Here is a 27899-nt window from a genome sequence, read left to right as displayed (position 1 = left end):
AGAGAGAGAGAGCATGAGAGCACAGGCAGGGGAAAGGGAGAAGCAGGCTCACTGCCGAGCAGAGAGCCTGACGTGACGCTCAATCCCAGGACCCTGAGATCATGACCTGAGCCGCAGATACTTGACTGAGCCACCCAGGCACCACTAAGTTGCATTTTTTATGACACTTCTTAAAAATAGGGACATAATTACAACATCACTATAATATTAAGAAAACTAACACTAATATCCCTAATATCATCTAATCTCCAGGCACATCCAATTTCCTTATTTGTCTCTAAAGAATGGCTTTTACAGCTTGTTATTATGAATCAGGATCCAAAGGTTCATACTTTGCATTTATTTGTATGTCTCTTAAGAAACTGGGTTAGTTGACTTGTAGATTGTTTCACATTCTGGATTTGTCTCTTTGGTGTTGAACTTGTTTCCCTATCCCCTGTATTTACTTGGCAGGCAGAGGGTGACTGCCCTTACTGCCAAATTCATGCTGGGATACAGAGTCTGATTTGTTCTCAGTTCCAAGTCCAAATTCCCAGGCTCAAAGGTTGCCTGGGATCAGATGGCCTAGCTTGGACGAGTGGTTTTATTAGTTTCCTATTGCTGCTATAACATATCATACAATCTCTTGGCTTAAGATGAATGATATTATCTTTTTTTTAAAAAAAAATATTTTATTTATTTATTTGACAGAGATCGCAAGGAGGCAGAGAGGCAGGCAGAGAGAGAGGAGGAAGCAGGCTCCCTGTGCTCGCTTCGGCAGCATATACACTAAAATTGGAAGCAGGCTCCCTGCTGAGCAGAGAGCCCGATGCGGGGCTCCATCCCAGGACCCTGAGATCATGACCTGAGCTGAAGGCAAAGGCTTTAACCCACTGAGCCGCCCAGGCGCCCCCGAATGATATTATCTTATGTAGGCTAGAAGTCTGGCGTGGGTCTCCCTGGGCTAAAGTCCAGGTGTCAGAATCACCGCTTTCCTTTCTTGATGGTCTAGGGAAGAATCTCATTTCCTGGACTTCTCTAGCTTCTGGAGACCACTCACATCCCTTGGTTCATGGCCCCCTTCCTCTTTCTTCAAAGGCAGCAATGCTTGCCGAGCAAAGGCTTGCATCTGCTTGACTTTTCTTCCCTCAGATCCATCTGATTCCAAAATCCAGGCTCTTTCCATCACCCCTTGCTGCCTGCTGTCTCTTGTGCTGTTTCCTGGACTGAAGTGAAGGACTTGTTATTTAACTAGAACTGGGGCTGGAGGATGTTTTTCCAACCAGCTCCTGGGGAGGGAGGTTTTTAGTGGAGTTGCCAGTTTCTGTGGCATAAATACTCCCAGCTGTGGACATTTTCAGGCTACCAACATGATTCCAACAGGCTTGAAGACTTCCTGAAAATGTAACCATTGCTCGAGCATACCCCTGCATTTAATCCTATCCCGTTTCACCTTGTCAGCGCCATCCAGCCTGCGGGTGGCTGTTGAAAACAGGTGGTTTCTACAGATCTAATTTGTTTTGTTTCCACAGGGGCTGTACCAGCTCACCATGGATATCATTATGATGATCCGAGTGTGTAAAATGTTCCGCCAGGGCCTCAGGGGATTCCGGGAATATCAGATCGTGGAGACTGCTCACAGAAAGCACCCTATCTTTTCCTTCTGGGATGTAAGCAGCTGGCCTTAGCAGGATTGGGAGGGTTTAAGGGGGTCCAGTAAATAGCACCTTACTTCCCAGACTGAACCAAACAGAGAGAAGACAAGGGGTAAAGCAGGTGGGAGACCCAACTGTCACTTTTGTCAATGATGAGACTTTATTGGAGAAGGTGATTTTATTTTTTTATTTTTTTAAAAGATTTTATTTATTTATTTATTTGACAGAGAGAGAGATCACAGTAGACAGAGAGGCAGGCAGAGAGAGAGAGAGGGAAGCAGGCTCCCCGCTGAGCAGGGAGCCTGATGTGGAACTCGATCCCAGGACCCTGAGATCATGACCTGAGCCGAAGGCAGCGGCTTAACCCACTGAGCCACCTAGGTGCCCGAGAAGGTGATTTTATTGAAGACTTTACTGGAGAAGAAGACTTGATTGGAGAAGATCATCAAGTGAGAGGATGACCTAAGACTAAACTCCAGAATTGGATAGCCTTATGTGCCCAGTCATGGGCAGTGCTGGACCATGGCAGACTTCTACTACAGGAGCGGGGCCTCCTGCCCTAAACTCACAGCAGAGGAGAGCAGAGCAGAATGTGGGCTCAGAGGGATGGAGATGGAATGATCTCACCCAGTTTTTCCAGATTCACCAAGGAGTTTAAGTTACTCCTTCTCCATGTGGAAGGAGAGGGACTAGTAGTGTTCTAACAGCACAACTCCCTCCATGTGGAAAGAAACACCAGGAGAAGGGAAGAAGCCATCTTCATTCTAACTGGGATCAAAAGAGCCAGAGAAATCCAGAAGCCTCATTAGAGTCAGGGTTTTCTGAATGCCCACCACTGTTCATCTTCTGTACCTTCTTTCCCGTCCCTTCCACTTAAGCAAAGAAACACATGCAGGGCCCTGCTCACTCTGGAGGCCATGCTTCTAGATTTTCTAGAAGGTCCCCATTTCAAATTAAAAAATTTATCCCAGTGGTAGATCATACACACTTTTTAGCTCAGAAAAATTGATCACCATTCTGCTAACCTGTTCTAGATCCCCAAAGGTATCTTCATTACTATTCAGGGCCCCAAAGTTTCTCCCAATCTCTGGACGATTTTCCTGTTGTGCACATAGTGACTAGCCCTGCCTCCCAAATGCACCCAGGGATTCACTCCCAAGAAGTTGTCCCAAATGGTGGTGGTGATGGGTTAAAGAGAGGCCATCTTGGGTTGGTCTCTGAGGGACCAGCAGGTGTAACTGTGTGTGTGTGTGTGGCTGAGTTTAAGGTATAGCAGGGAGTAGGGGCCTGTGGGTCTGCAGAAAAGAAGAGCATGTCCCATCTGAAGACATTCAAATTCATATATTTTAAAGACATTATGCTGGCCAAACCAAATGAATCTACAGCCAGATTCTGCCCTGTGGTTGGACCATCAGTTGGGAAGGGATGGAGTGGAAGAATTGGAACTGGGAGACCGAGGTTCACTGTCAGGAAGGACATTCTGACTCAGGGCCTCATCATGAAGTCGTAAAGCAATGGGCTATGGGGGCCAGGAGTTTTTGGTTACCGGAACACGTGGGCTGGTGCCTGAGCACTCGGAAGCTGAAGACCCAGATCAGCCTTGTCATCAGGGGAGCATGAGGCTGAAACTTAATGACACTGGTTGGGCAGAGTAGACTTGAGCAGAGCAGAAGCCTCTTCAGGGCAGCCTCAGGGGGTCCTATGGCTGCTGGGCAGAGAGTTAGGGGGCCGGAGTGTGGGATTGGGTCAAGAGAGCCGCAGACCAGTTTTCATTAGAGCTTGTGAATCCGGATCTTTTCGAACACCATTGCTTTCTTTCATGGCCTCCTTGAGATGCATCACGCAGGCACATAAGCTATAAATGGGGCTCTGGGATGGGGAGGACCTGAGATATGTCTAGAGAGGTGGTTGGAAAAATCTTGGTTTCCCTCAGGTGGTGGTCAGGGCCTTATTTATGTCCCTTTCCTTCCCCCTGCCTTCTCCCACATATTATCCACCCCCTCTCTGCCTCTTCCCCTACTCTTCCTACATCCCCCCTGCAACTGTTAGGCGATAGAGTTGGATTAGTTCATCCTTAAGACATTTTACACTTCCTTCTTCTGGCCATACTCTAGAAGAGGACTGATAACTCAGTGTGTGGTCCTTGGGCAGGTTCCTTCACCCACCCCGAGTTCAAAAGGGGGCGCAGTAATACCTGCTCCGTCCTGAGGATGAAATGGAGTAAGGAAGGAAGATGAGCATGCCTGGTTCCTGACAGGCGCTTAGGGAAGCCTGGCTTCGTCGACGCCTCCATTTTGTCCCTTTGTGTCCCTCTCTACTTTCCCATTAGTTTGCTTCTTTCCCCTCTTCCTTTTCTCTCTCCATCCTTCCTGTCTTTATCCTCACCCCTCCTCCTCTCTCTCTGTCTCAACAATGACATGTAAGTACTGGCCCCGAGTCTGGGGCTGAGTTGGGGCTTTTGAGCAGAAGTCAACAGGAGAGGGCCAGCTAGTAGGAGGGTTCCCGTGGCTTCCTGCCTACCACATGGATGGGGAGAGGAGGGTTTCAGTGCAAAATTCTAGGAGTAGTCTTGCTGATTCTATTTCTTCTCCCCCTTCTTCCCATCTCCCCCTGCAGAAAAGGAGGCAAGGCCGAATCACGTTTGATACTATGGACTTTGTTGCAGAGGAGGTATGCATAACTCTGACCTTGCTGCTGGGAATTTTCTTTCTGCATCAGGCCTGGAAAAGGCACTGGGTTGGGTATCAGGACAGGTGGGTCCAGTCTGGGTTCCCAAGATTCCAGGCCTGACATTCTGGGACTGTGAGCATCCTTGAACCCATTTGTCACCTTAGAGCTGAGCAGAACCAGCAGGGAGAGCTCCTGTACTTATACCCGTGGACAAGGAACAAAAAGGCAAAGTAGAAGCTGTAAGAGCTCCAGACACAGGAGAAATAATCAGGGTGGTGGGGAGAGCCCTGGCGTGTGTGAATTCTGTCTCGGCCTCAAGCCCTCTGAGAGACTCTGGGCACACCAACCCCCCCCTCCCCACCCCGACTATCAGATGGCCATTCTGGCAAGGGAATGTTTCATATCTTGGTGAGACTTTGGACTGTGTGACGTGTTTTCTGAATTTCAAGAATTGTTATTTTCCCGGCTTCTCACTAAGTCTTGGATACTAAATTAAAATTTAATTTAAAAAATTTTAAAGATTTGGGGCGCCTGGGTGGCTCAGTGGATTAAGCCGTTGCCTTCGGCTCAGGTCATGATCTCAGTGTCCTGGGATCGAGCCCCGCATCAGGCTCTTTGCTTGGCGGGAGCCTGCTTCTCTCTCTCTCTCTCTCTGCCTGACTCACCGCCTGCTTGTGATCTCTCTCTCTCTCTGTCAAATAAATAAATAAAATCCTTAAAAAAAAAAAATTAAAGATTTTATTTATTTTTGTGAGAGAGAGAGAGAGCGCTCTAGCACAAGCAGGGGCAGGGGGAAGGTAGAGGGAGAAGCAGGCTCTCCACTGAGCAGGGAGCCCAATGTGGGACTCGATCCCAGGACCCTGGGATCATGACCTGAGCCGAAGGCAGACACTTAACTGACCCAGCTATCCAGGCACCCCAAAATTTAATTTAAATTTTAAAGGGATCTACCTATTAGATTTGAAGTTCTTATCAGCTCTAAGCTTAGATCTGTGTCTGGTTGTGGGGATTCTAGGTGGTATAACTTCCCTTAGGGAGCTAAGTAGGAGTTAAAGTGAGGAAAGTTACCTGGGAAGTTAAATAACAGAGTTGGTTCTGTGGGAATCCAGAGAAGGGAGTTTCTAAGGCTTGGGGGTTGGTGAGAGAGATTTCCTAAAAGAATCAGGGCCCCTAGTGGGCCTGGAGAATCAGTTTTATTCATAGAAACCAGAGTCATCTGTGTTTTGTCCTAAATGGACCCTGTCATATAAATCTCAATGGGTTATTGATAGCAAGAGAGGGTTAGGAAGGAAGAAGATTGGATTCAGATCTTAAAAATGGCCAACACAGGGCACCTGTGGCTCAACTGCTTGAACATATGACTTAATCTTAGTTCAGATCTTCATCTCAGGATCATGAGCTCAAGCCCCATGTTGGGCTCCATATTGGGGATAGAGGCCTACTTAATTAAAAAAAAAAAAAAATCAACGCTTCCATAGTTCCAGGCTGGGAGCCAGGCCCATTATAAGCCCTTTACGTGTATTAGCTCTGCTATTTATACATTCAGGTTCTGCTGCTCTCAGATAGGGAACTGAGGCTCAGGGAAATGTGACTTGTCCCAGGACGCACAACTAGGAAGGAGCAGGCCAAGTTTCAAACCCAGGTACCTGGCACTAGAGCCTACGCATTATTGTTTTTTTAATTTTTAAAAATTTTAAAGGTTTTATTTATCTATTTGAGAGAGAGAGAGCATGAATGGGGGGAAGGGCAGAGGGAGAAGCAGACTCTCTGCTGGGCAGGAAGCCTGATTTGGGGCTCAGTCCCAGGACCCAAGGATCATGACCTGAGCTGAAGGCACACGCTTAACTGACTGGGCCACCCAGACATCCAGAACCTGTGTGTTATTAATCACTGAGCAACACTGTCCCTCTGAGGGGATATGCAAGGCTTCAGAACTGTTGTCCAGAATTTCTCATGTCCCACTTCTTTTTTGCTTCTGTGAGAACTACTGTTATGTGAAATTAGCCAGCATTCATTCATTCCTTCCATAAATTTTTATTTTTTTGAGTGCCCATTACATGTGAGATGTTATTCTAGAGTGGGGTAAATAAGATAGATGAAGCCACTGTTGTGTTTTTATTGGGGCTTATATTCTAGGACACCTTTGTCCAATAGAACTTTCTGAGATAATGGAAATGTTCAATTGTGTTGTCCAATATAGTAGCCAACAGACCCATGTTGCGCTTTGTGGCTTGTGTGACTGAGGAATTTAATTTTTTTTAAGATTTTGTTTATTTATTTGACAGAAAGAGAGAGAGAGTACAAGCAGGGGGAGCTGCAGGCAGAGGGAGAGGGAGAAGCAGGCTCCCTGCAGAATGGGGAGCCTGATGTAGGGCCCAATCCCAGGACCCTGGGATCACAACTTGAGCTGAAGACAGACACTTAACTAACTGAGCCACCCAGGTGCCCCAGAACTTATTTTTTAAATTAAATTTAATTTAAATTTCAATAGCCATGTGTGGCTAATGGCTACCATTATTGGATAGTGCAGTTCTAGAGTGAGAGAGAGAGAGAGTGTGTGTGTGTGTGTGTGTGTGTAGGATGGGGAAATTATAGATAATATACACATTAACAAAAAAGAGGGGTGCCTGGGTGGCTCAGTCAAGCATCTGCCTTTGGCTCAGGTCATGCTCTCAGGGTCCTGGGCTGGAGTCCCATATGGGGCTCCCTGCTCAGTGAAGAGTCTCCTTCTCCCTCTCCATCTGCGCCTCTCCATCTGCGCCCCCCCTACTCACGTTGTGTGTGTTTATGTGTGTGTGTGCGCGCACTCTCTGTCTCTCAAATAAATAAGTTAATCTTTAAAAAAAGAATAAGGTCATTTCAGAAAGTATGAATTACTTGGGGAAAAGTGATTTAGAAACTACACACTGCTGGGAAGGGGGCCTACTATTTTAGGTCAAATGATCCAGTAGGGACTCCCTGAGTATGTGGTGATATAGGAGCTAAGAACTGAATGAAGAGGAGGAAGCAGCTATATCCATGTGAAAATGCAGGGGAAGAACATTCCAGGCAGAGAAAACAGCCCAAGCAAGGACTGCAGGACAGATGTGAGCTTGGCACCTGCAAGAGATGGGTAGAATTCTAGACACTGGAGAATGAAGGAGAGTTGCAGGAAGTGAGGTGGTGGGGGGTAGGGAGTCAGACCATGTGGGGCCCCTAGGCTGGGGTACAGAGTTAAGATTTTATCCAAAATGAGATGGGCAGCCAGTAGGAGTGTTAATAACTCAGGTACCATTTTCCCAGTAGGTGGGAGTGGGGAGTGAATGGATGGATCTGTCTTCCCACTGGTCCATGAGTATTGCTTCACCAGGACCTGGTTTCTCTAGGTTCTTTTTATTCCTTAGTCTCCTGTAGCATGCCAAGATATCGGCTGAGGCAAGGGAGGTCTCCCCTGACTGCAGTGAACATATCCTGAGGGTCCCCTGGAGCCAGGGAGCCCTTATTGTCTCGGGGAGTGGTCAATGAACAGCAAAGGCAGTATGGTCAGGAGTTAGGGATAAGGCTCTTGGCATGTAGCAGATCTAGGTTATCATCCTGCCTGAGTGTCTTCATCTGTCAAATGGGAATCGTGACACTGCTTCACTTCTCGGGCTGGGCAAACACGCAGTGAGATGGTGTGTAAGTTGTGTATACTGATACCAGGCATGCAGTAAGCCCTCGGTACGTGTCAGCCACTCTTGTACAGGGTGTGGGAGAGTGTAAGAGCAGGAGTGTGGGGAATTGCCCACTGGCCTCTGGGGGAAACTGCTGGGTCTTGTGTGTCACTCTGGTTCTTTCTCCCCAGGGTCACTTCCCTCCAAAAGCCATGCAGATCACGCAGAAGCTGCCTTCCTGGAGGACGGAGCCCGAGATCCAGGCCCTCTGTAACCTCCTGCAGGTCTTGGACAGCTACCGTAACTACTCAGAGCCCTTGCAGCTGCTCCTGGCCAAGGTCATGCGCTTTGAACGGTCAGTGAGGGGCACACCCCTGGGTCCTTGACTGGGAAGAGCTGCCTGACAGGGCCATGGCCAGGCTGCTTGTGTCTCCGTAGCATCCCAGCCATGAAAAGCTATCTGTCAGTTCACTGGAGTGCTCCTTGTTGAGCTTGTAGCATGCTTGGTCTCCTTCATTTATTGATAGTCTGCCCAGGATTAAGGAGCCACTGGATCTGATGAGGCTTGGGTAGGATCCTCAGAAAGGATCTGGTCCAGTTTCCTCCTTTTTCAGAAGAAGAAGCAGAGGCTCAGAGGAGTAGAATGTCTCATACTCTGTCACCCAAGTCATGAGAGGTAGAGCTGAGACTTGCATCCACACCCTAAAAGCCACAGTGGGTCACAGGTGATTGTACCATGTACAGATAGGAACTAGGGCAAGGGTCTGTGAACTTGGATAAGAAAAACTTTGTTTTCTTTAACATCTAACTAAAATTTATCATTTCCTTGAATCGCAAATGTAGGTAATGAACCACGACAGTGTTAGCAATTCCTGTGACTTTTTCACCAAAAGAAATCACCAAAAATACACACTCAAGTTATTGCAGATTTCTCAAAAAATATTTTATATTCATCATATCTTTGAAATTATGGTAGTAATTAGATCTGCTGCTAGATTTTGTTATTCTGTGCCTTAATAAAGATGCACATATATTGCTAGACAACAGTTGGGTTTTATTATTTTTTTAAGACTTATTTATTTGAGAGATAGAGAGCGCACAAGTGTGAGGGGTCATGGGGGGAAGGGGCAGAGGGAGAGACTCTGAAGCAGGCTCCCCCGCTGAGCGCAGAGCCCCTTCAGAGCTCAGTCTCACAACCCTGAGAGCATGACCTGAGCCAAAATCAAGAGTCAGACTCTTGGGCGCCTGGGTGGCTCAGTGGGTTAAGCCGCTGCCTTCGGCTCAGGTCATGATCTCAGGGTCCTGGGATTGAGGCCCACATCGGGCTCTCTGCTCAGCGGGGAGCCTGCTTCCTCCTCTCTCTCTGCCTGCCTCTCTGCCTGCTTGTGATCTCGCTCTGTCAAATAAATAAATAAATAAAATCTTTAAAAAAAAAAAAAAAAAGAGTCAGACTCTTAACTGACTGAGCCACCCAGGTGCCCCCAAAATTTGGGTTTTAAAAGGCAATTATCAACTGTTTCTGCTGCATTTTATTTTATATATATACTTATTTATTTTAAAAAACACTTTTTAAAGATTTTTATTTATTTGAGAGAAAGAGAGTATAAGTAGGGGGAGCAGCAGAGGGAGAAGGAGAAGCAGGCTCTCTGCTGAGCAGGGAGCCGCATGCAGGGCTCAATCCCAGGACCCCGAGATCATGACCTGAGTGGAAGGCAGACGCTTAACTGACTGAGCCACCCAGGTGCCCCTGTTTTATATATTTAAAACATTATTCTGTGAGGTCTTCACCAGATTGTCCAAGGGTCCATGACACAAAAGGCACCATATAAATACATTGTACTAGAGAAGTGTAAGTGGTGTCCTTTTCTTGGACATTTCAGCGGCTTAAGAGAAGCAGCCTAGCAGAAATATTTGAGGTAAGGCCTGTCTTGAAAATGGAGGCTTGTAAGGACACTATATGTCTGAGTCCTGATATCTTCCTTCACGGAGGTCCCAGGTCACATAGTCACAACTAGCACTAGATTAAGGCCTGTTATAACCTGTGTAGGCTCTGTTTATAGCCAGTAAGCCTGGGAGACGAGGGAACCCTTCATCTGGTGTGGCCAAAGGAGACTTAAAAAAGAGGTGGCATTGAAGTAGGTATATTTGATAAGTGGAGGTGTAGGCAAGAACATTCCAGGCAGAGGGAGCCATCTGCTTTGTGTCCAGCCCAGGAAAGAAGAGCAAGTCGTGGTCTTAAAGTAAGATTCCACAGCAGGCAGAATGTTGTCATGCAAAGAAAAAGAATCATTGAGGTAGAAGCTCTGGAATGTGACAGGGCATCTGCCACTCTGAGGTGTGACCTCAGGCAAGTCGCTTAACCTTGCTGAGCCTCAAAATCCTCATTACTGATACAGATTTTATGGGTTTGTGTGAAGATGAAGAGGTAGTGATTTTTAAAGTTCTGTTCAGCTAGTTGATTATTTCTGGGACTGGAAATGAGCAGATTAGACAGGATTCTTTCAGTCACAAGGGACAGAAAACCTACCTGGGCCAGGGGTGGTGGCCTATATATCTGAAAAGTCCTAAAAAGTCCTGGAATAGTTCTCCAGCTTCCGGCTCAGTCCATTCTCATAAACCACTTTCTCCACCAAACCTCCTCTCTCTCGGCAGCACGATGACAGACTGTCTGAGAGTCAAGAATTAAAGTGTTTCCCCCAAAGTAAAGTCAGGTTGTGGCTGGTGGGAAGGGTGACCCGACACCTGGCAGCAAAGCCACAGATTCTGCTGTAGGAGATTTGGGGTCTAGTGCTGACTCAAGTGTGACTCATTGTGTGCCTTCAGCAAGCCTGGGGCTCCTTAGGTCCCACTTCCCTCATCTCAGCGATGTGGATCAGCTACATGTTTTCTGAGGGTCTTTCCAGCTGCAGCTCCAGGAGTCTGGGCTTGGATGAGCATTAGTTGTGCTCCCCAAAGCCTCGTTTTCCAGCTGAATAGTCTCCTATCTAGTCATTGTCTTCTAGGCCATTTCTTTTTTCTAGACTTTTGTGTTCCCCATTACCTTCTGGGTAAAACCTAAAGTTAGCCCAGTGTCTGAAGTGTCTTATGATTTGACCTAGCCAAATTTCTCTCCCACGGGTTCCCCTGACCACCCTGTTGCCCATTTCCCTTTCTAATGGAGCTCACTGTTATTCCTTTGAAGACACCATGCTTTCAGCCACCTCTGTGCCTGTGGACATGGTGGTCCCTCTGCCTGGAACATTCTTCTGTCTCTCTGTCTACCTGGAAGACTCCAGACAGTATCCCGCAGCCTGCTCTGGCTTTGCTAAGCTGGGTTAAGTGCCATTGCTCCATGCTTCTGAATTCGCCTGTGCTCACCTCTCTTAAAGCACTTTTAAACCTTATTTAGCTTCTGAACTTGACCATAATTTTCAGGACAAAATCTGTCCTTTCTCGCTTTGCCTGATAGATACAGTTGGTATTTATTTAACTTACTGAATGAAGGAAGGAAATGAATGAATATTGAAAGAAGTAGAATCTGAACTTTTATTTGAAATGCAGAAATTTTCCCCCTGGGAGCTTAAGAACTAACTTCCAGTTTGCTCTGGACCTGGGCACCTCTACCCTAATGGTTCCCGATTGTATAGTGAGTTCTTGAGGATTAGAAGACCATTTACCTATTTTTTCCTAGGCATGTTCGTCTTATTTTACAGACAAGAGACCCTGAGTGTCAGAGAGAGAATATGAGTGTCCAGTGCCGTGCAGCTCAGGGCAGAGTCAGGACTGGGATCCTGGTCTCCATCATTTAGCTACTCAGCCATTACTTTCAGGATTTGGTCATTCATTTATTCAGCTGCTGCTCATTGAGCATGTCCCATGTGCTGAAGCGGACTGACAAAGGCTCTGTCTCAGGAAGCTTCAGTCTGATGGAGGCGGGCAACTCGGTGACTGTTAGTGAAGCAGTCAAGCTTGATGGGGCTGGGGCTGGGCTGTTGCGAGGTCCCTTCTGGTCCCAGTCTGTGTCTTCCTGCCCTAGAGAGAAGAGCACCACAGTGCAGCACTCCTCACAGCACAGGCCAGGCTACCTGCTGCTTCCAGACCTACTGGCCTTGGTCTCTTCTCAGGTTTGGGCGCAGGCGCGTGATTGTCAGGAAGGGACAGAGGGGCAACAGCTTTTATTTCATCTACCTGGGCACAGTTGCGGTGACCGAGGATGACGATGGCAGCAGCGCCTTCCTGGACACCCACCCCACATTGTTGCACAAGGGCGACTGTTTTGGGGTAGGTATGGGGAAGGTCAGCCTTGGTGGGGCAGGCTTGGGGGCATGACAGGACTCCAGCCAGAACAGCTGGGCCCAGTCCTGCCTTCTCCTGCGTGTAAGTCCTTGCCCTATTGTGGATCCCAGCACCCTTTCCCGTCACAGGCCAATCGACTGGACCAGCTGATGTCCAAGGATGGTTCCTCCATCTGTGATGTTTGAGGAACATGAGGAACATGTTCCCTGTATAACCCCCACAGAGGCGCATTGACCCCTCTGAGAGGCCCCTCTGGCTTCCTCTTTCTGGTCTGGTGAAGCCTGTTGCCTCTTTTCTTCCACGAGCAGCATATTAAGAGGGAGGGGATGGGCCCCCAGGAGTAGGGAATGAACAGGAGTTCAGGGCCAGCTGGGGAGTCTGCAGTCTGGGGAGTAGAGATTTCTGGGGGCTGATGGAAGCAGGAAAAAGGTGGGCAAGGCTGCGAGGAGAAAGCAAGAGGTAGCATCTCACTTGCTTTTGCCTGTGTCAACCCAACAGGAACTGGGCATTCTGACTCCTTCACTAAGGAGGGCCACTGTGGTCTGTATGGAAGAAACAGAATTCCTGGTTGTCGACAGGGAAGACTTCCTTGAGAATAAGCTGGATCAGGAATTCCAAAAGGATGCTCAGGAACGATTTGAATTTTTTAGGTACCTCCATCATCAGCCAGTTTGTCCCCCCTGTGTGTTTATTAGGTGCCTGACTGTGGTAGGCCCAGTGGGAGACAGGAGGTGCTGTTCTCTCCCAGAATGCTCTTGAGACAGGAGACACCTCCCACCCAACTTCTCCATCTGGCAAAGTCCTGCTAGACCCTTAGGTCTCAGCTCAAACATCCCTTCCTTGTGGGATGGTACTAATAGAATAGCTCACGTGTACTCAGCCCTTTGTCCCAGGTCTTTTAACTTCTCTTATTCAATCCTGTGGCATTATTTCTTTTGCTCTGTCTAGTTTACAGGTAAGGAAACCAAGCTTTGGTGTTGTGGGGATGGGGTGATGTACCCAGAATGTTCAATTCAGAAATCTCTGGCCTTCACCACCCCACCTCACTAACCAAGCCCATCACTCCAGAATAGAGGAAGTGCCCCCCAATACTTCTATTCTACCCTGTGTTCCTTTTTTTTTTTTTTAAGATTTTACTTTTTTATTTGACAGAGAAACAACAAGAGAGGGGACACAAGCAAGGGGAGTGGGAGAGGGAGAAGCAGACTTCCTGCAGAGCAAGGAGCCCGATGTCAGGCTTGCTCCTAGGATCCTGGGATCATGACCTGAGCCCAATACAGATGCTTAACAATTGAGCCACCTTGGCACTCCATACCCCATGTTTCTTTGAAGTCCCAGCCAAACTGTGATTCTTTTTTTTTTTTTTGAAAGTTTTATTTATTTGACAGAGATCACAAGTAGACAGAGGAGACAAGGCAGAGAAGGGTGGGTGAGGGAAGCCAGCCCCCTGCCGAGCAGAGAGCCCGATGAGGGGCTCGATCCCATGACCCTGAGATCATGACCTGAGCTGAAGGCAGAGGCTTAACCCACTGAGCCACCCGGGCACCCCCAAACTGTGATTCTTGATTGCATAATACTGCCTTTAAAGTTTATTAGACATCAGGCAGGAAGCACGTATGGTTGTGAGGGCAGGGCAGCCTTTTCGCCATGGTAATCCCCACGCTGTCGTCTCGCCAGGCACGCACAGGTGCTCATTGTATCCCTTCTAGTTACTCACCTTTAGGAAAAGAATGGACATCAGATGAAGTGTGTGCCCCAGCCCTGAAAATACAGGCTATGGGGCTGTGCAGCTCCAGAGCAGTGCGGGGTACAGAGGGCCACCCTGTAGGATAGCGGCAGAGTGGAGAGAAGAGGAGCTGTAAGAGGGACTGGGGCTTTCAAAGGGAGGACTTAGCCCTGCAGGGGGAGGAGCACTTCCTGTTTTCACACCGTGGAAAAATGGGGCTGAGCTGCAATCTCAGCTCTTGGGTTTATCAACCATGTCACCCTAGATGGGTCACCCTTCTCTGAGTTGAGCCTCCTGCTCTGTAAAATGGGGATAATGATTCATCTCTCTCCCAAATCTTTGTAAAGATTGAATGAGATGATCATGGGAAGTGGGGGCCCAGTGGTGTTGCCTCTGTGGAGATCCTGCTTTCCCTTCCCGTGTCTCCAGACCCTTCTCCTTTGGACATGGCACTGACCTTGTTCCCCCTTGGTGCCCTGGATTAGCTCAGGGCCCTGAGTCACCCAAGTTCCGGGCTCGTGATCTGTGGGAGCTGAGAAAATTTGAGATGGTTGTTAGCAACCCCGTGGGGCTGCGTGTGAGGGACGGCAAGCCACTGAGTGGTGGTGCATGAGCTCGGTGGGGGGGGGGGGCAGGGTGGTGGCCCTGCAGGGTGGGCCTTCAGTCATAGGGAACAAAGGCAAAGAGAGGGGAGTCCAGATGTCCCCCATTCATTGGGCACAGGCCCAAGTCTTTGAAACTAATAGGCTGGAGGAGGCTGGAGTGAGTTGCCCAAACCAAAGGGAGGGGGAGGACTGCTGGGCTGGGAGCCAGAATAGCAGGTGAGCTGAAGTGAGGCACTCTGGGGGTTGCCTAGTGAGCACTAGATTAGGGGATGGGGCCAGAAAGGAGCCCCTGGAGGGCAGAGTGGAAGTGAGAGGGGACAGCACTGGACTGGGGAGCAGTAGAGAGGAGAGCTGGAGAGGGCGCCACAGGCCAGGTGAGGCAACTGGAGGGCGAGTAAAATCCTCCACATCAGGCATTTTCAAGAGCAAGATGACACATTCCCTTTCTGGAAATTGCTGAGAGCTGGGCACTTTCTGGGATGGAGGGTGATGAATTCTTTTTTTTTTTTAAGATTTTATTTATTTTTTTGACAGACAGACATCACAAGCAGGCAGAGAGACAGGCGGGGGGTGGGGGAAGCAGGCTCCCCGCTGAGCAGAGAGCCGATTCGGGGCTCTATCCTAGGACCCTAAGATCTTGACCTGAGCAGAAGGCAGAGGCTTAACCCACTGAGCCACCCAGGTGCTCCGAGGGTGATGAATTCTAATGGGATTTTCCCCTCAGGAAGATGGATCTGTTTGAGTCATTGTCTGACGAGAAGCTCTGGAAGCTTGTAGCCCTGGGGAAGGTGGAGAAGTTCTCTTATGGGCAGCTGATCTCAAAAGATTTCATGGAATTGTCCTCCATTGTGTTTGTCAGCAAGGTGAGAGGCCTGGGTAGGGGTGGGGAGGTGGAAGCTGGGGAGGCATGCCTGGTGTGATGTCCTGTGGCCACACAGGTGGGGCTGAGCCCTGTTCTGCAGCACTCCCCTTTTCTGAGAGTCCATGTGCCAGCTGTAAAAGATGTACCACGGAGTTTGGCCTCCCTCCCTCTGAGGGTTCTGTGACTTTGAGATACACTGTTAATTAGAAAGAGGGACACAGGGGGTACCCCCTCCTTGACCTCATCATGTACAGGCTTATTTACATACAGATACTTAAATTATATATTTGGCCCTTCAATCTTAATGATGTCAGATCAGTTTTTAAAATTATAATCTTTAGGGACGCCTGGGTGGCTCAGTTGGTTAAGCTTTGCCTTCAGGTTAGATCATGATCTCTGGGTCCTGGGATCAAGCCCTGAGTTGAGCTCCCTGCTAAGTGAGAAGTCTGCTTCTCCCTCTCTCTCCCTCTGCTCATCCCCCTGCTTGTACTCTGACCCTCTCTCAAATAAATAAATACAATCTTTTTAAAAATATGATCTTTAAATTATAGATGTGATATGACCACATTATAAAACATAGTTCTGGAAAGAGGGAAGAAATCACCCATGAGCTCATCACCTCAGAAAAGATTTTCAGTGGTGGAATTGCTTGGGCAGCTAGGTGGCTCAGTCGGTTGGGCGTTTGCCTTTGGCTTAGGTCATGATCACAGGGTCCTGGGATCGAGTTCTGTATCAGGCTCCTTGCTCAGCAGGAAGTCTGCTTCTCCCTCTGCCACTCCTTCTGCTTGTATTCATGCACTCACTCTCTCAAAAATGAATAAATTTTTAAAAAAATCTTTAAAAAAATGTGGATTTGCTTGGTACAACGTGTTACGGATCTTGGAACAAGTTGCTGTCCAGAAGGATCCATTGTATCAAGCTTCCAGCAGTGTGCACCTTTGCCAGCACCACACGCCTCTGCTGGGCTCTCCTGTCAATCCTTCAAAACTTTCCTAATTTCATAGATGGCAACTGCTACCTCACTGAGGATTTAATTTACATTTTTCCTCATTGCTAGTGAGACTCGTCATGTTTGTCTACTATCCAAATTTCATCTTTTGTGAATTGCTTTATGTCCTGTGCCAATTTCTCTGTTGGTTGATAATGAAAACAGAGTCTGACATTTACTGAGTGCTTACCCTGTCCCAGGTTGTCTGCTCCATGTGATTTGTGTCATTTCAGCCCCAGGGCAGTTCAGCATAGGCCAGTACTGCCGTTATTCCCATTTGACAGAGGTGGAGACTGAGGCACAGGAAGGTTAAGTGGCATGTCCACGGTCACACAGTCGATGAGGGGCAGTGGCTGGGTTCAACCCAGGTCTGTCTGATTCCAAAGCTCTTCTCAGGGGCTGGGATTTGCAATGTGAGTTGACCGATCTGTCAGTTGTGGACTCTGCTCAACCCTGTGTAGTTTTCATGATTGTCATGAGAACCACCATGTTTTTGAGACCATTTGCTCCTGTGCTAGGGGTTCTACTAGCATTGTTAATTGTTTTTGTTTATTTTGGTCTATTTGCACCTGGTTTGAAATCCAAAAGTTTCGAAAGAGTAATGTTTCCCTCTCACCTTTTCCCCTGCCACCCAGTGTACCTCCCCAGGGGCAGTCACTGTCACTGCTTTCTTCTGTGTCTGTCCTGCGGCTGTTCTTTGTATATAAAGGCAAATGCATGTATATGTTTTCTTCCTTGTTTTCATAAATGGCGTCATGCTACGCAGGCTGTTCCGTATTTTGCTGTTTCAAGAATATTTCTGTCCATAAAGAACCCACATATATTTTTTATTTTTACCACTTGTGCAGTGTTTTACTATATGATTGTGCTTGAATTTATCTAACCAGTTCCCTACTGAGGGATTGGTTGCCCTCATCTTCTGCTATTTCAAGCAGTGCTTTGGTGAACTGTGTACACAGTACCATTTCATCATAAATCTTCACCACAGCTCTATCAGGAAGACATTCTTATTCCACGTTTACAAATGAGAAAGTTGAAGTTAAGATACCTTAGGAAAGGTCACCCATCTAGTAAGTGGCAGAACAAGGATTCTGCCCCCAAACTTTTAGTATCTCCCATATAGCTGTTGCTCATATTATGTTGCCACCAAACATTTGTTGATTTTTTTTGGCCAAGTTTGGTTCATGCTCTGGAGGGATATGAGGATGGAAAAGACTGTTTCTCTCTCCTTATATCTCTCTTCCACTAGAGTCTGAGCAGAGACAAAGCTATCCAGGCCATCTACCAAGTGATTAGTGCAAACTCTCTGAGTTTACAAGGACTTAGTAGGGAGACCGCTCTAAAGGCTGGGGGTGGGGGGGTTAAAGAAGGCTTCCTGGAGAAGGTGAGGCGTTGAGCCTTGAAGTGTTGGACCTTTGGACAAAAGGAAAGGCAAGATTGGCTATATGCTGGAGTTGGTTCTTACTGGCCTATGAGAGCTGATTAAGATTTCAGGAATTTTGCAAGACCATAAACAAAATAATTGCTAAAAATTGAATTATATAAACTATAATTAAATATATTATATGGAAAACAAGTGTAGCAAATAATGAAAATTCATCATTTCCTCATGATGTTACTGCATTTTACTATTATCTGTGCTGGAGTTTATGTCTATTTTAACTATCTCGTGGAAACACTGTATAACTATGCACGTCTCTTCTCACCTGTGCAGTCAGTGACTTCAGGTTGGTAGCTGAAAATTGGCCCCAGCAGGACAGTGGAAATCAGTAGATACCCTGAGCCAGGTTTTGATTTATGGTTTTGCTGATTAATCATCTTAAGAACGCTATAGAGAGAATGTTTATGATGCAGATTAAATTTAAAAGTGGGCTGGGTCTGTAGCCATCACATTGTGAAGAGAAGAAAATTATGGAAATGTTTTACCAGTATTTAAACACTATTCATAATAGATTCATCATGGGAGTTACATCACTGTTGAACAAGCGAAATTCCAATATATATAGCACCAAAGCTAAAGGGGGTTTATTAGTGAATATAATTTTGACAAGGGTGAGAAGTCGTTTACCAGTAGATTACAAACCAGACTTAATAGTGTTAAGTTTATTGGGAAAAGAGTGGATTGGATGCAACTTTGTTTCTCCAATCATGGTTGAATTGTGACTATGATTGGTCATGGTTATAAGCCAGAGGGGCACCTGGGTGGCTCAGTGGGTTAAGCCTCTGCCTTCAGTTCAGGTCGTGATCTCAGGAATCTGGGATTGAGCCCCACATTAGGCGCTCTGCTCGGCAGAGGGGGAGGTTGCTTCCCCCTCTCTCTCTGCCTACATGTGATCTCTCTCTCTGTCAAATAAATAAATAAATATTTTTTTTTTTTAAAAAAAAAAAAAAAAAAAGGACCTCAGCCAGAGTCCGCAACAGCATTCTATGAGAATCCCTTGGCTATTTGGAACTTTCAGTAAGAGTATAATATGTTTTACTGTTATTTATAAATTATGTGCAGCACACCCTTAATAAGACTAAGATTTACAGACATGTGTACCCTTTCCCAGAGAGCCGATTATTAAACTTAACACCAGGTGGGTGTTTGTGCTGTTATTTTGGGTTCAGTCCCAGAGGAGAGAGTCAAGACTAGCTAAATGTAAGCAGAAAGGGAGTTATTGGAGGATGTTGAATGGCTAACAGATTTACTGGTGACAGGGAGGCCTGAGGGAGCAGACCTTACACTGAAGGGGACCCCCAAATGACTCCTAGTCCCAGTCCAGACTGGACAGTCACAGGTGCTGCTGCTCCTGCCAAGTTCGGGAAGTCACATCTGTAACTACTGCCTCCACGAGCACAGTGGAGAGCTTGCCATCCAAAACCAAACCTTGCTCAAGTGCATCCGGGCGGGGGAACCCGAATCATCTACTTAGCTGCCAGGAGGCTTGGGAGATGTTTGGGAGGATTTGGCTTCCAGCTTCTACCGTCTAAAGGACTGGAAGCACAGGGTCTGACCCAGAGGATGGTGGGGATGAGGATGAGGCCCTTGCCAGCCATGGGGAATAGTGTGCTAGGTCTGGAGAATCCTGGTGGCCATGTCAGGATCCTGAGCCTAGCACAGGGGACTGGTAGCAGAGAGCCCTGAAGGCCACCCTCCCTACTTTACAATCCTTTCTCCTCTCTGACATCTGCTCCCTCTTTCCTAAAATGTTGTGGTGATCACCTCCAAAGCCAGGAATGCCATATGTCCCCAGATTTAACTCTGAGGTCTTTTGATACTATGTAGCCAGGGAAGATTGGGGGCAGGGGTGGAAAGGAATCAAAGTTCAAGACTTGCTTTAGTCAGTATGATGATTACATCTTGACCAGCAGAAAGTTCTTAGTCTGTTTTAGCCTCCATTTCTTTGTCTGTAAAGTGGGACCACTTACCTCATAAAGTCTGAAAGGATGAGTCTAGCACAGACTTACTCAGTTAACGTTCATCCTCGAATTCAGTGGTTCTGAGTGCTGTTCCTTGATCAGTAGCATCAATCAGTATTACCTGGGAACTCACTAAAATGCAGATTCTCAGGCCTACCCAAGAGCTGTTCAATATCCAAAACACTGCTGCTGTTGTTGTTGTTGTTGTTGTTTTTAAGATTTTATTTATTTATTTGAGAGAGACACAGAGATCACAAGTGGGGTGAGTGTCAGAGGGAGAAGCAAACTCCCCAGTGAGCAGAGAGCCGGATGTGAGACTTGATCCCGGGACTCCGGGATCATGACCTGAGCTGAAGGCAGCCGCTTAATGACTGAGCTACCACATGCCCCCAAAACTGTTTCAACAAGCCTTTGAGGTGATTCTGATATGCACTAAAATTGGAGAACTCTGATTTAAGGGAAGAGTTTTTCAGATTTGAGTAAGCATAAAGAACACTTTAGGGGGGCTCCTTAAAAATGCAAATTTCTGCCTCACCCCAGAGTCTCATGCCTTAACTCCGGCAATCTGCATTGGAATTAAGCACAGCTGGTGAATCTAAAGCAGGCGCTCTTGAAGTTCTTTCTGAGAAAGATAATACAGATGTCACAAAGTGACAGCAGGTGTGTTTGTGTGTGTTGGGGGGCATCCTGGCTAGTAGGTGAATTGGATTTGTCCTTTAATATGTTTTATGGAAAACTCATTTAATCGTTACTGCGAAGATTATAATTAAATTTCGGATTTCTGACTTCTTTTGAATATTCAGAAGTTCAGGCAACACCAGGCTGTATTGTGATGCAGCCCCTTTTGGCTGGCGTTAGAAGAGCACCTGCCCCTTTTAAAGGCACTGCTTTTTTTTCCTCCCATTTTTATTTCCCATCAGGCCTGCTGTTGGAATATTCCTCTAAGGAGACTGGGGCGTCCGGGATCCTGTAGTTCATAGCTGTGGCCACTAGAGGACGATATTAGCAGTGAGTGGCCTGGGTGTCTTGGGGACCCGGGAGAGTTAGGGAAGGCAGTTTCCCAGCAGCATAGAAAACATACTTAATACCCACAATCAACTCATTTTGAACAATTAATCATTTGGGGGCACATGGTGGAGTTGTTTTCTACACAGATACAGATGGGATTAAAGACCCACAAGAGACTTTCCGAGAGGAAGATGTTCACCTGTGTTCCTCTGGTACCAGGTTCCTTGTTGATAAATGTTGCATAAGTGTTGACTACACCTCCAAGCCCAACACCTGGCTAGACTAAGGCTTATTAAATGTTTGATCCCTTCTCCTTCCTCTTTAACAGTAATCTGTCTTGAACCTTAACTATAACGTGTGTCTTACAGTTCCAACTAAAAACGGGTAAGATTTTATAAAGATACAAAATAAGAAAAAATGGCATATCATTCTTTCCTATCAGATTAGGAAAGATTAAAAGGATTGTTAAAACTCAGTTTTCAGTGTAACACAAAACTATAACAGCCTCTGTTATGCACTGCCAGAGAGAGTGTAAACTAACATTTCTGGAAGACAATTTGGCAATGAGTATTGATATTGAAAACAACACACCTATAGGAAACAATCCCAAGGGGACAAACATGGGTATTACACGAGGATAAACTAGATTATACTGAAATTATAAGCAATCCTCAAATCTCAGTGGATTAACTGACAAAGATGCATTCCTTCATCCCACTACTTGATCACAGCTGATCAGCAGGAGGCCTGGCTTTTCATGATCCCTTGGGGACACAGGCCCCTGGAAACTATCTTCACCTATGCTTCCATGGTCAAAAGGACAGGGGAAGGGAACGTTGAGAATCAAGCACTGGCTTTTAAAGTTCCCACTCAGATTATCAGAAGTCACTTTGCTGAGGAAAGTGACAAAGCAAGTGAGAAGGCCATGTCTGATTCAAAGGAAAAATACAGTCCTCCCTTATGCTTGTGGGGAGAACTTGAGGATTTGTGAACTGCCTCAATGACCAGTCTAGATATTAAGACATGTGTGCAAGATTATCACTTAAAGTTGCTGTCATAGAAGCCCAACTGCAGTGGCTTAGTAAATAGTAATTTTGTCCTGCAGTGGAAAGTCTAGAAGTAAGCAATCCAGGGCTAGAAAGCTGTTGGAGAAAGGCTTCAAGACCCCAGTTCCCTTCTTGCTTCTCCCCTCATTATCCACAGCTTATGGCTTTCATCCTAGTGGTCACAACATGACTGTTCACCTCTGGCCATCACATCTGAGTTTCAGGCAGAGGTAAAGGAGAGGTCAACCATAAGCTTCCTGGGAGTTTTCTCCATCAGTCTTCCACGTATGTGTCATTAGCTGGAACTGGGTCACTGCCATCCCCACTGTAGCAGAGTTTGGGAAGGTGGTGAGTTTTATAAATGGAGTTTGTTGTCCTGAATAAAATCACAGTTATATATACTACTGACTAATTAGAAACAACTGAATATTAGTCTTCAAAAATATTTTCTTGAGGTATAGCATGTATGCAATAAAGAACTCATCTAAAGTTCATAGCTTAGTGAATTGTTACATAGGTATACACCTGTGTAAGCATTATCCAAATCAAGGTAGAGATCATTTCTAGCACCCCAGAAGGCTCCCTTGTACCCTTTCCCAAATAAAATACCCACCACCACCAAACAGAGCCCTCTTCTGACTTTGTCAGAGATTACTTTTGCCTGTTCTTGCACTTCATATAAATGGAATCATACAATATGTGCTTTTTGTGTCTGACTTCTTTTGATCAACATTTTAAATCATATGTAAGTTATAGCATACATAGAATAATATACAATCATTAGAAACAATAATGTAGAACCATGTTAGCTGGTGTAAAATGATGTTCTTAATGTATTACTGAGTTTTATTTTTTTATTTTAAAAAGATTTTATTTATCAGGGAGAGAGAGAGCATGAGCAGGGAGAAAGGTGGAGGGAGAAGCAGACTCTCCACTGAGTAAGGAGCCCAATATGGGACTCGATTCCAGGACCCTGGGATCATGACCTGAGCCAAAGGCAGACTTAACTGACTAAGCCACCCAGGTGCCCCTGTATTATTTTTTTTTTAAAAAAGGTCACAAGAATGTTTTACATAAAAGAACTCGCTTATGGAAAATTGTCTATGTCTATGTTAAATGTTTACAGAGAAAAGTTTGAAAAAACAGTCACTAAAACGCTACTCCTTATTATTTATGGGTGTTAGGATAAAATAGTTTTAATTTTCTTTATGTCCTTCTGTTTGGCTTGAATATTTTTTTTAACTTTTAATCTTGGAATGTTTTTAAATTTATAGAAAAGTTGTAAGAACAGAACAAAGAACTGTATAACCTTGATCCTGATTCACCGATTACTAACATTTTACCACATTTGCTTCTATATATATATTTCCCTGCCCGAATCATTTGAGAGTTAAATATCATTCATTATACTCACTTACCCCTATATACTTAAGTGATTTTTTTTCTAAAGTCAGAAATTGATTGCAGAATAATTATCCAAATCAGGGCATTTAACATTGATATAACATATAATCTACAGTCCATAGTCAATTTCACCAGTTGTCACAGTACCATTGTCTAGGGTGATTGTTTTTCCCCCAGATGCCAACATTTATTTAGTTCTCATTCCTATTTAGCTTTTTGAGCTTATGATGAATAGATAACATTTGTGTTAAAAAAAAAAAAAAAAGAAGAAGAACCTGAAAACTTGGATTAAGCCAAGTAAACTGGGGTAAGATGTACTAGAGCTTATCCTCAAAGCCTGGCCTGCCCCCAGCTTCAGGGGTTAGCCCTTTTGTTTGTGTTCCTTGATGTTTCCAGGGCAGCTGTGAAGTGCTGCGTCTGATAGACCTCGGGACCTCGCCTTTCTACTACAAGTGGGTCTGGCAGCATCTGGAACTGATAGACGGCAGACCTCTGAAGACCCACCTCAGTGGTAACTGGCAGCCGCGCACAGCAGGGGGCGCCTGGGCCCTTCAGCTTCCCGTGCACTCTCAGACCTCCTGAGCTAGAAAGGCCCTGCAGGATGTCTGGTTTGATCCCCTTTTCCGAGCTGTGGAAACGTGGCCCACATAGCCCCATGGGGGGAGGATCCTGCCCACCCCCCTCTGGCTCCTCCTCTTTAGGCTTTCCCTTTATGTCAGGTGCCCCTGCGGAGAGGGGTGGAAAGGAGCCTGGAGCTTGACAGAGCTGGGTTTGAATCTCACTGGTTAGCTGGATGACTTAAAGCTTCTGGGTCTGGTTCGTGGAGGTAGTGTAGTGGCTAGTAGCACTGGCCCAGCCAAACTGCTCGTGTTTGAATCCAGGGTCCCTCTCTTAATAGCTGTGTGATATCGGGCAAGTGACTGTGTCCCTGTGCCATCAGTTTCCCTCAGATGGTCCCTACTTCATGGACTTATTATGAAATGAAGCAAATGAATGTCTAAAGATTTTTTTTTTTTTTAAGATTTTATTTATTTGACAGAGAGAGAGAGATCACATGTAGGCAGAGAGGGAGGGGGACGCAGGCTGCCCTCTGAGCAGAGAGCCGGATGCGGGGCTCGACCTCACGACCCTGAGATCATGACCTGAGCTGAAGGCAGAGGCTTAACCGGCTGAGCTACCCAGGCGCCCCGTGATTGGCTTATTTCACTTTGCATAATGTCCTCAAGGTTCATCATATTATAGCATGGATCAGGATTTCCTTCTTTCTGAAGCCTGAAGAATATTCCATTGTGTGTATATGTCTCATTTTGTGTACCCATTCATTCGACAATGGACTCTTGAGAACTTCCGCATTTCAGCTAGAGTGACTAATGCCGCTATGAGCCTGGGTGTAGAGTTATCTCTTTGAGACCTGCTTTTCTTTTGAATATATACCCAGAAGTAGACTTGCTGGATCATATGGTAATTCTGTTTTTAATTTTTTTTTAGGGAATTGCCATACCGTTTTCCATAGAGGCTGTCCCATATTACATTCTCACCAACAGTGCACAAGGGTTCCGGTGTTTCCACATCCTCACCAGTGCTTGCTGGGTCCTGTTTGTATGGTTTTTAAACATGATATTTATCTTAATGGATAGGAGGTGGCATCTTAATATAGTCTTTTACTTTATTATTTATCTTTTTACTATAGTTTTGATTTGTATTTCTCTAATGATTAGTGGTGTTGAGCATCTTTTTCTGTGTTTATTGGTCATTCACATATCTTCTTTGGAGAAAAATCAATGCAAATTCTTTGCCTGTTTTAAAATCTGATTGTCTGCTTTTTTGTTAAGTTTTAGGAATTTTCTATATATTTTGGATGATAATACCTTACTAGATATGATTTGCAAATATTTTATCTCATGTTGTGGGTTGCCTTTTTAACTCTGTTGATACTGTCTTTTGATGCACACATTATTAACATTTTAATGAAGTCCTGTTTGTCCATTTTTTCTTTTGTTGCCTGTGCCTTTGGTATATATATAAGAAATCACCACCAGATCCAATGTTGTGATGCTTTTGCCCTGTGTTTTCTTCTTTTTTCATAAGTGGGCTCCACACCAAGCATGGAGCCCAGTGTGGGGCTTGAACTCAGGACCCTGAGATTAAGGCCTGAGCTGAGATCAAGAGTTGGACATTTGGGGCGCTTGGGTGGCTCAGTGGGTTAAGCCTCTGCCTTCAGCTCAGGTCATGATCCCAGGGTCCTGGGATCGAGCCCCGCATCAGGCTCTCTGCTCTGTGGGGAGCCTGCTTCCTCCTCTCTCTCTGCCTGCCTCTCTGCCTACTTGTGATCTCTGTCTGTAAAATGAATAAATAAAATCTTTAAAAAAAAAAAAAAGAGGTGGACACTTAAGAGACTGAGCCACCCAGGCACCCCTAGTCCTGTGTTTCTTCTAAGAGCTTTATAATTTTAGACCTTAATGTTTAGGTCTTTGAACCATTTTGAGTTAATTTTATTTGTGGTATGATGTAAGGGTCTAACTTCGTTCTTGTTAGAATGAAGTTCTAACTTCATTAGAAGAAGTTAGAACTTCTAACTTCTAATTAAAATCAGGTAGAATTGAATTAAACCCAAGCTTCAGCCCTTTCCTGGATGACTTAAACTCTGAGTGCTGCTCATTTGATTTCTTTTCTTTTTTTTTTAATTTCATTTATTTGACAGACAGAGATCACAAATAGGCAGAGAGGCAGGCAGAGAGAGAGGAGGAAGCAGGCTCCCCACAGAGCAGAGAGCCTGATGCGGGGCTCGATCCCAGGACGCTGGGATCATGACCTGAGCTGAAGGCAGAGGCTTTAACCCACTGAGCCACCCAGGCGCCCCTGCTCATTTGATTTCTTAAGTGGGGCCAGCAACATGGGATGTAACATATGTGAAGGCTCTGCTCAGGGCCTGGCCCAGACGGATAACACATGGAAACCACAGTGTTTTCTGTTTTCCTTCATTTCCCCATGCGCCAGACTGGCCAGGCAGGTGAGGAAGGTAAAGTTTTCACCATCATCAGTACAGACCTCATATATGCAAAGACCCATTAACATGTTTTTCTGTGCTTTCTCTAACAGAATCTTCTCCTGTGGAGAGATTTAAGGAATTTCAGATCAAATCATATCCTGTACAGGACTTCAGCTTTCTGAAACTTAAGCACCTCCAGAACTCCTGGGAGCAAGAGGGGACCAGCTTCAGTAGGCAGATTAACATCCCGGGCAATACTTTTCCGAAGATGTGGGGCCCAAAGATCAAGTAAGCTTAGCTCTTGGCAGATAGAAGCTTCCAGATTCTGGTTGAAAAGGGAGATATAACTAGAAAGGATAGAATGTCAGGGATGCTGGGGAGGGGGCAGAGGTAGCAGGTACAGCCCCACCCCAAAGATTGGGGTATAGAAAGAAGGTGGCTTAGAGAAGTCCTAGACTTGAGACCCAGCAGCTGCGTTCTCTGTCTGTAACCCACAGAGCCACTTGAGGCAGCCAGCTACTTCCTTTCTCAGGGAACTCATTTGAAGGAGAGGCAGATCTTCTGACTCTGATACTCTGTGTGTCACTGAATCTTTTTGACTCTGAGCTTCTTCAGAAAAATTCTACCCATCTAAAGGAGGCAGGAGGTAAGAGCCTGGGCTTTGGAGTCAATTCAGCCCAGGTTCAAATGCTGGCTTGGCCACTTATTTTAACTCTGTGTCCTTGTACAAGGGATTTGACCTCTCTAAGCCATAGTTCCCTTGTCTATAGATAATAGGATTTAAGTCTTGGGGCGCCTGGGTGACTCAGTGGGTTAAAGCCTCTGCCTTCGGCTCAGGTCATGATCCCAGGGTCCTGGGATCGAGCCCTACATCAGGCTCTCTGCTCAGCGGGGAGCCTGCTTTTCCCTCTCTCTCTCTCTGCCTGCCTCTCTGCCTACTTGTGATCTCTCTCTGTCAAATAGATAAAATCTTTAAAAAAATAGGATTTAAGTCTTGGTGATGTAAGCCAGCAATTAAATGTGATAATGGCTTAACACTTGTGGAATACTCCGTGCCTGGTCCTGGATTATCTAATTTAATCCTCGCAGGTTCTATGAGGTAAGGTTCTATGAGGTGCTGTTATCAGTCCCATTTTTCAGGTGAGGAAACCAAGCTACAGAGAATGATTAAGGTTCCCGTTGAGGTCTTACAAGGTAGGAAGCAGTGGAGCCAGGATTCAAACCTGAGCAGCTTATTAGTGCTCAGTCCTATGGTCTGGTACAGTTGTCATGGCTGGAAAGCACAGGGGCTGTGCTTTTGCCTCAACCCAGAGAGGCTGAGGAGCAGGAAAGGACACTCAGTGGTCCCTGCCCAGAGGCAGCTCAACGCTGGACCCACAGCAATCTAACACTTCTCCCCCCACCCCTGCCATACAATGTAAAATTAAAATATCACCATGAGGGGTGCCTGGGTGGCTCAGTTGATTAAGTGTCTGCCTTTGGCTCAGATCCTGACCCTGGAGTCCTGGGATCGAGTCCCACATCGGGTTTCCTGCTCACAGGGAGTCTGCTTTCCCTCTGCCCCTCACCCTGCTTGTGCCCTCTTTCTTGCTCTCTCTCTCTCTCAAATAAATAAATAAACCTTTAAAAACTATATTACAATAATAGTAATAATAACA

The 27899-nt window shown here is 46.0% G+C and overlaps 1 protein-coding gene across 1 annotated transcript in view; it reads left to right on the top strand.

The window, feature by feature from the left end:
• The window catches only part of CNBD2 (cyclic nucleotide binding domain containing 2), a 56985-nt gene that overhangs the window by 13910 nt on the left and 15176 nt on the right, over window positions 1-27899 (top strand). The window contains exons 3-10 of the mRNA XM_044263119.1: window positions 1512-1649; window positions 4251-4304; window positions 8128-8291; window positions 12040-12196; window positions 12710-12861; window positions 15267-15405; window positions 23649-23763; window positions 26352-26529. Of these exons, the coding sequence (XP_044119054.1) occupies window positions 1512-1649; window positions 4251-4304; window positions 8128-8291; window positions 12040-12196; window positions 12710-12861; window positions 15267-15405; window positions 23649-23763; window positions 26352-26529 (1097 nt within the window). The remainder of the gene's footprint in view (window positions 1-1511; window positions 1650-4250; window positions 4305-8127; window positions 8292-12039; window positions 12197-12709; window positions 12862-15266; window positions 15406-23648; window positions 23764-26351; window positions 26530-27899) is intronic.

The sequence above is a fragment of the Neovison vison genome, chromosome 8, assembly GCF_020171115.1.
Source record: "Neovison vison isolate M4711 chromosome 8, ASM_NN_V1, whole genome shotgun sequence".
NCBI lineage: Eukaryota > Metazoa > Chordata > Mammalia > Carnivora > Mustelidae > Neogale > Neogale vison.
Note: the sequence above shows the minus strand (reverse complement) of the source record. Positions and strands in the feature narration are given on the sequence as shown.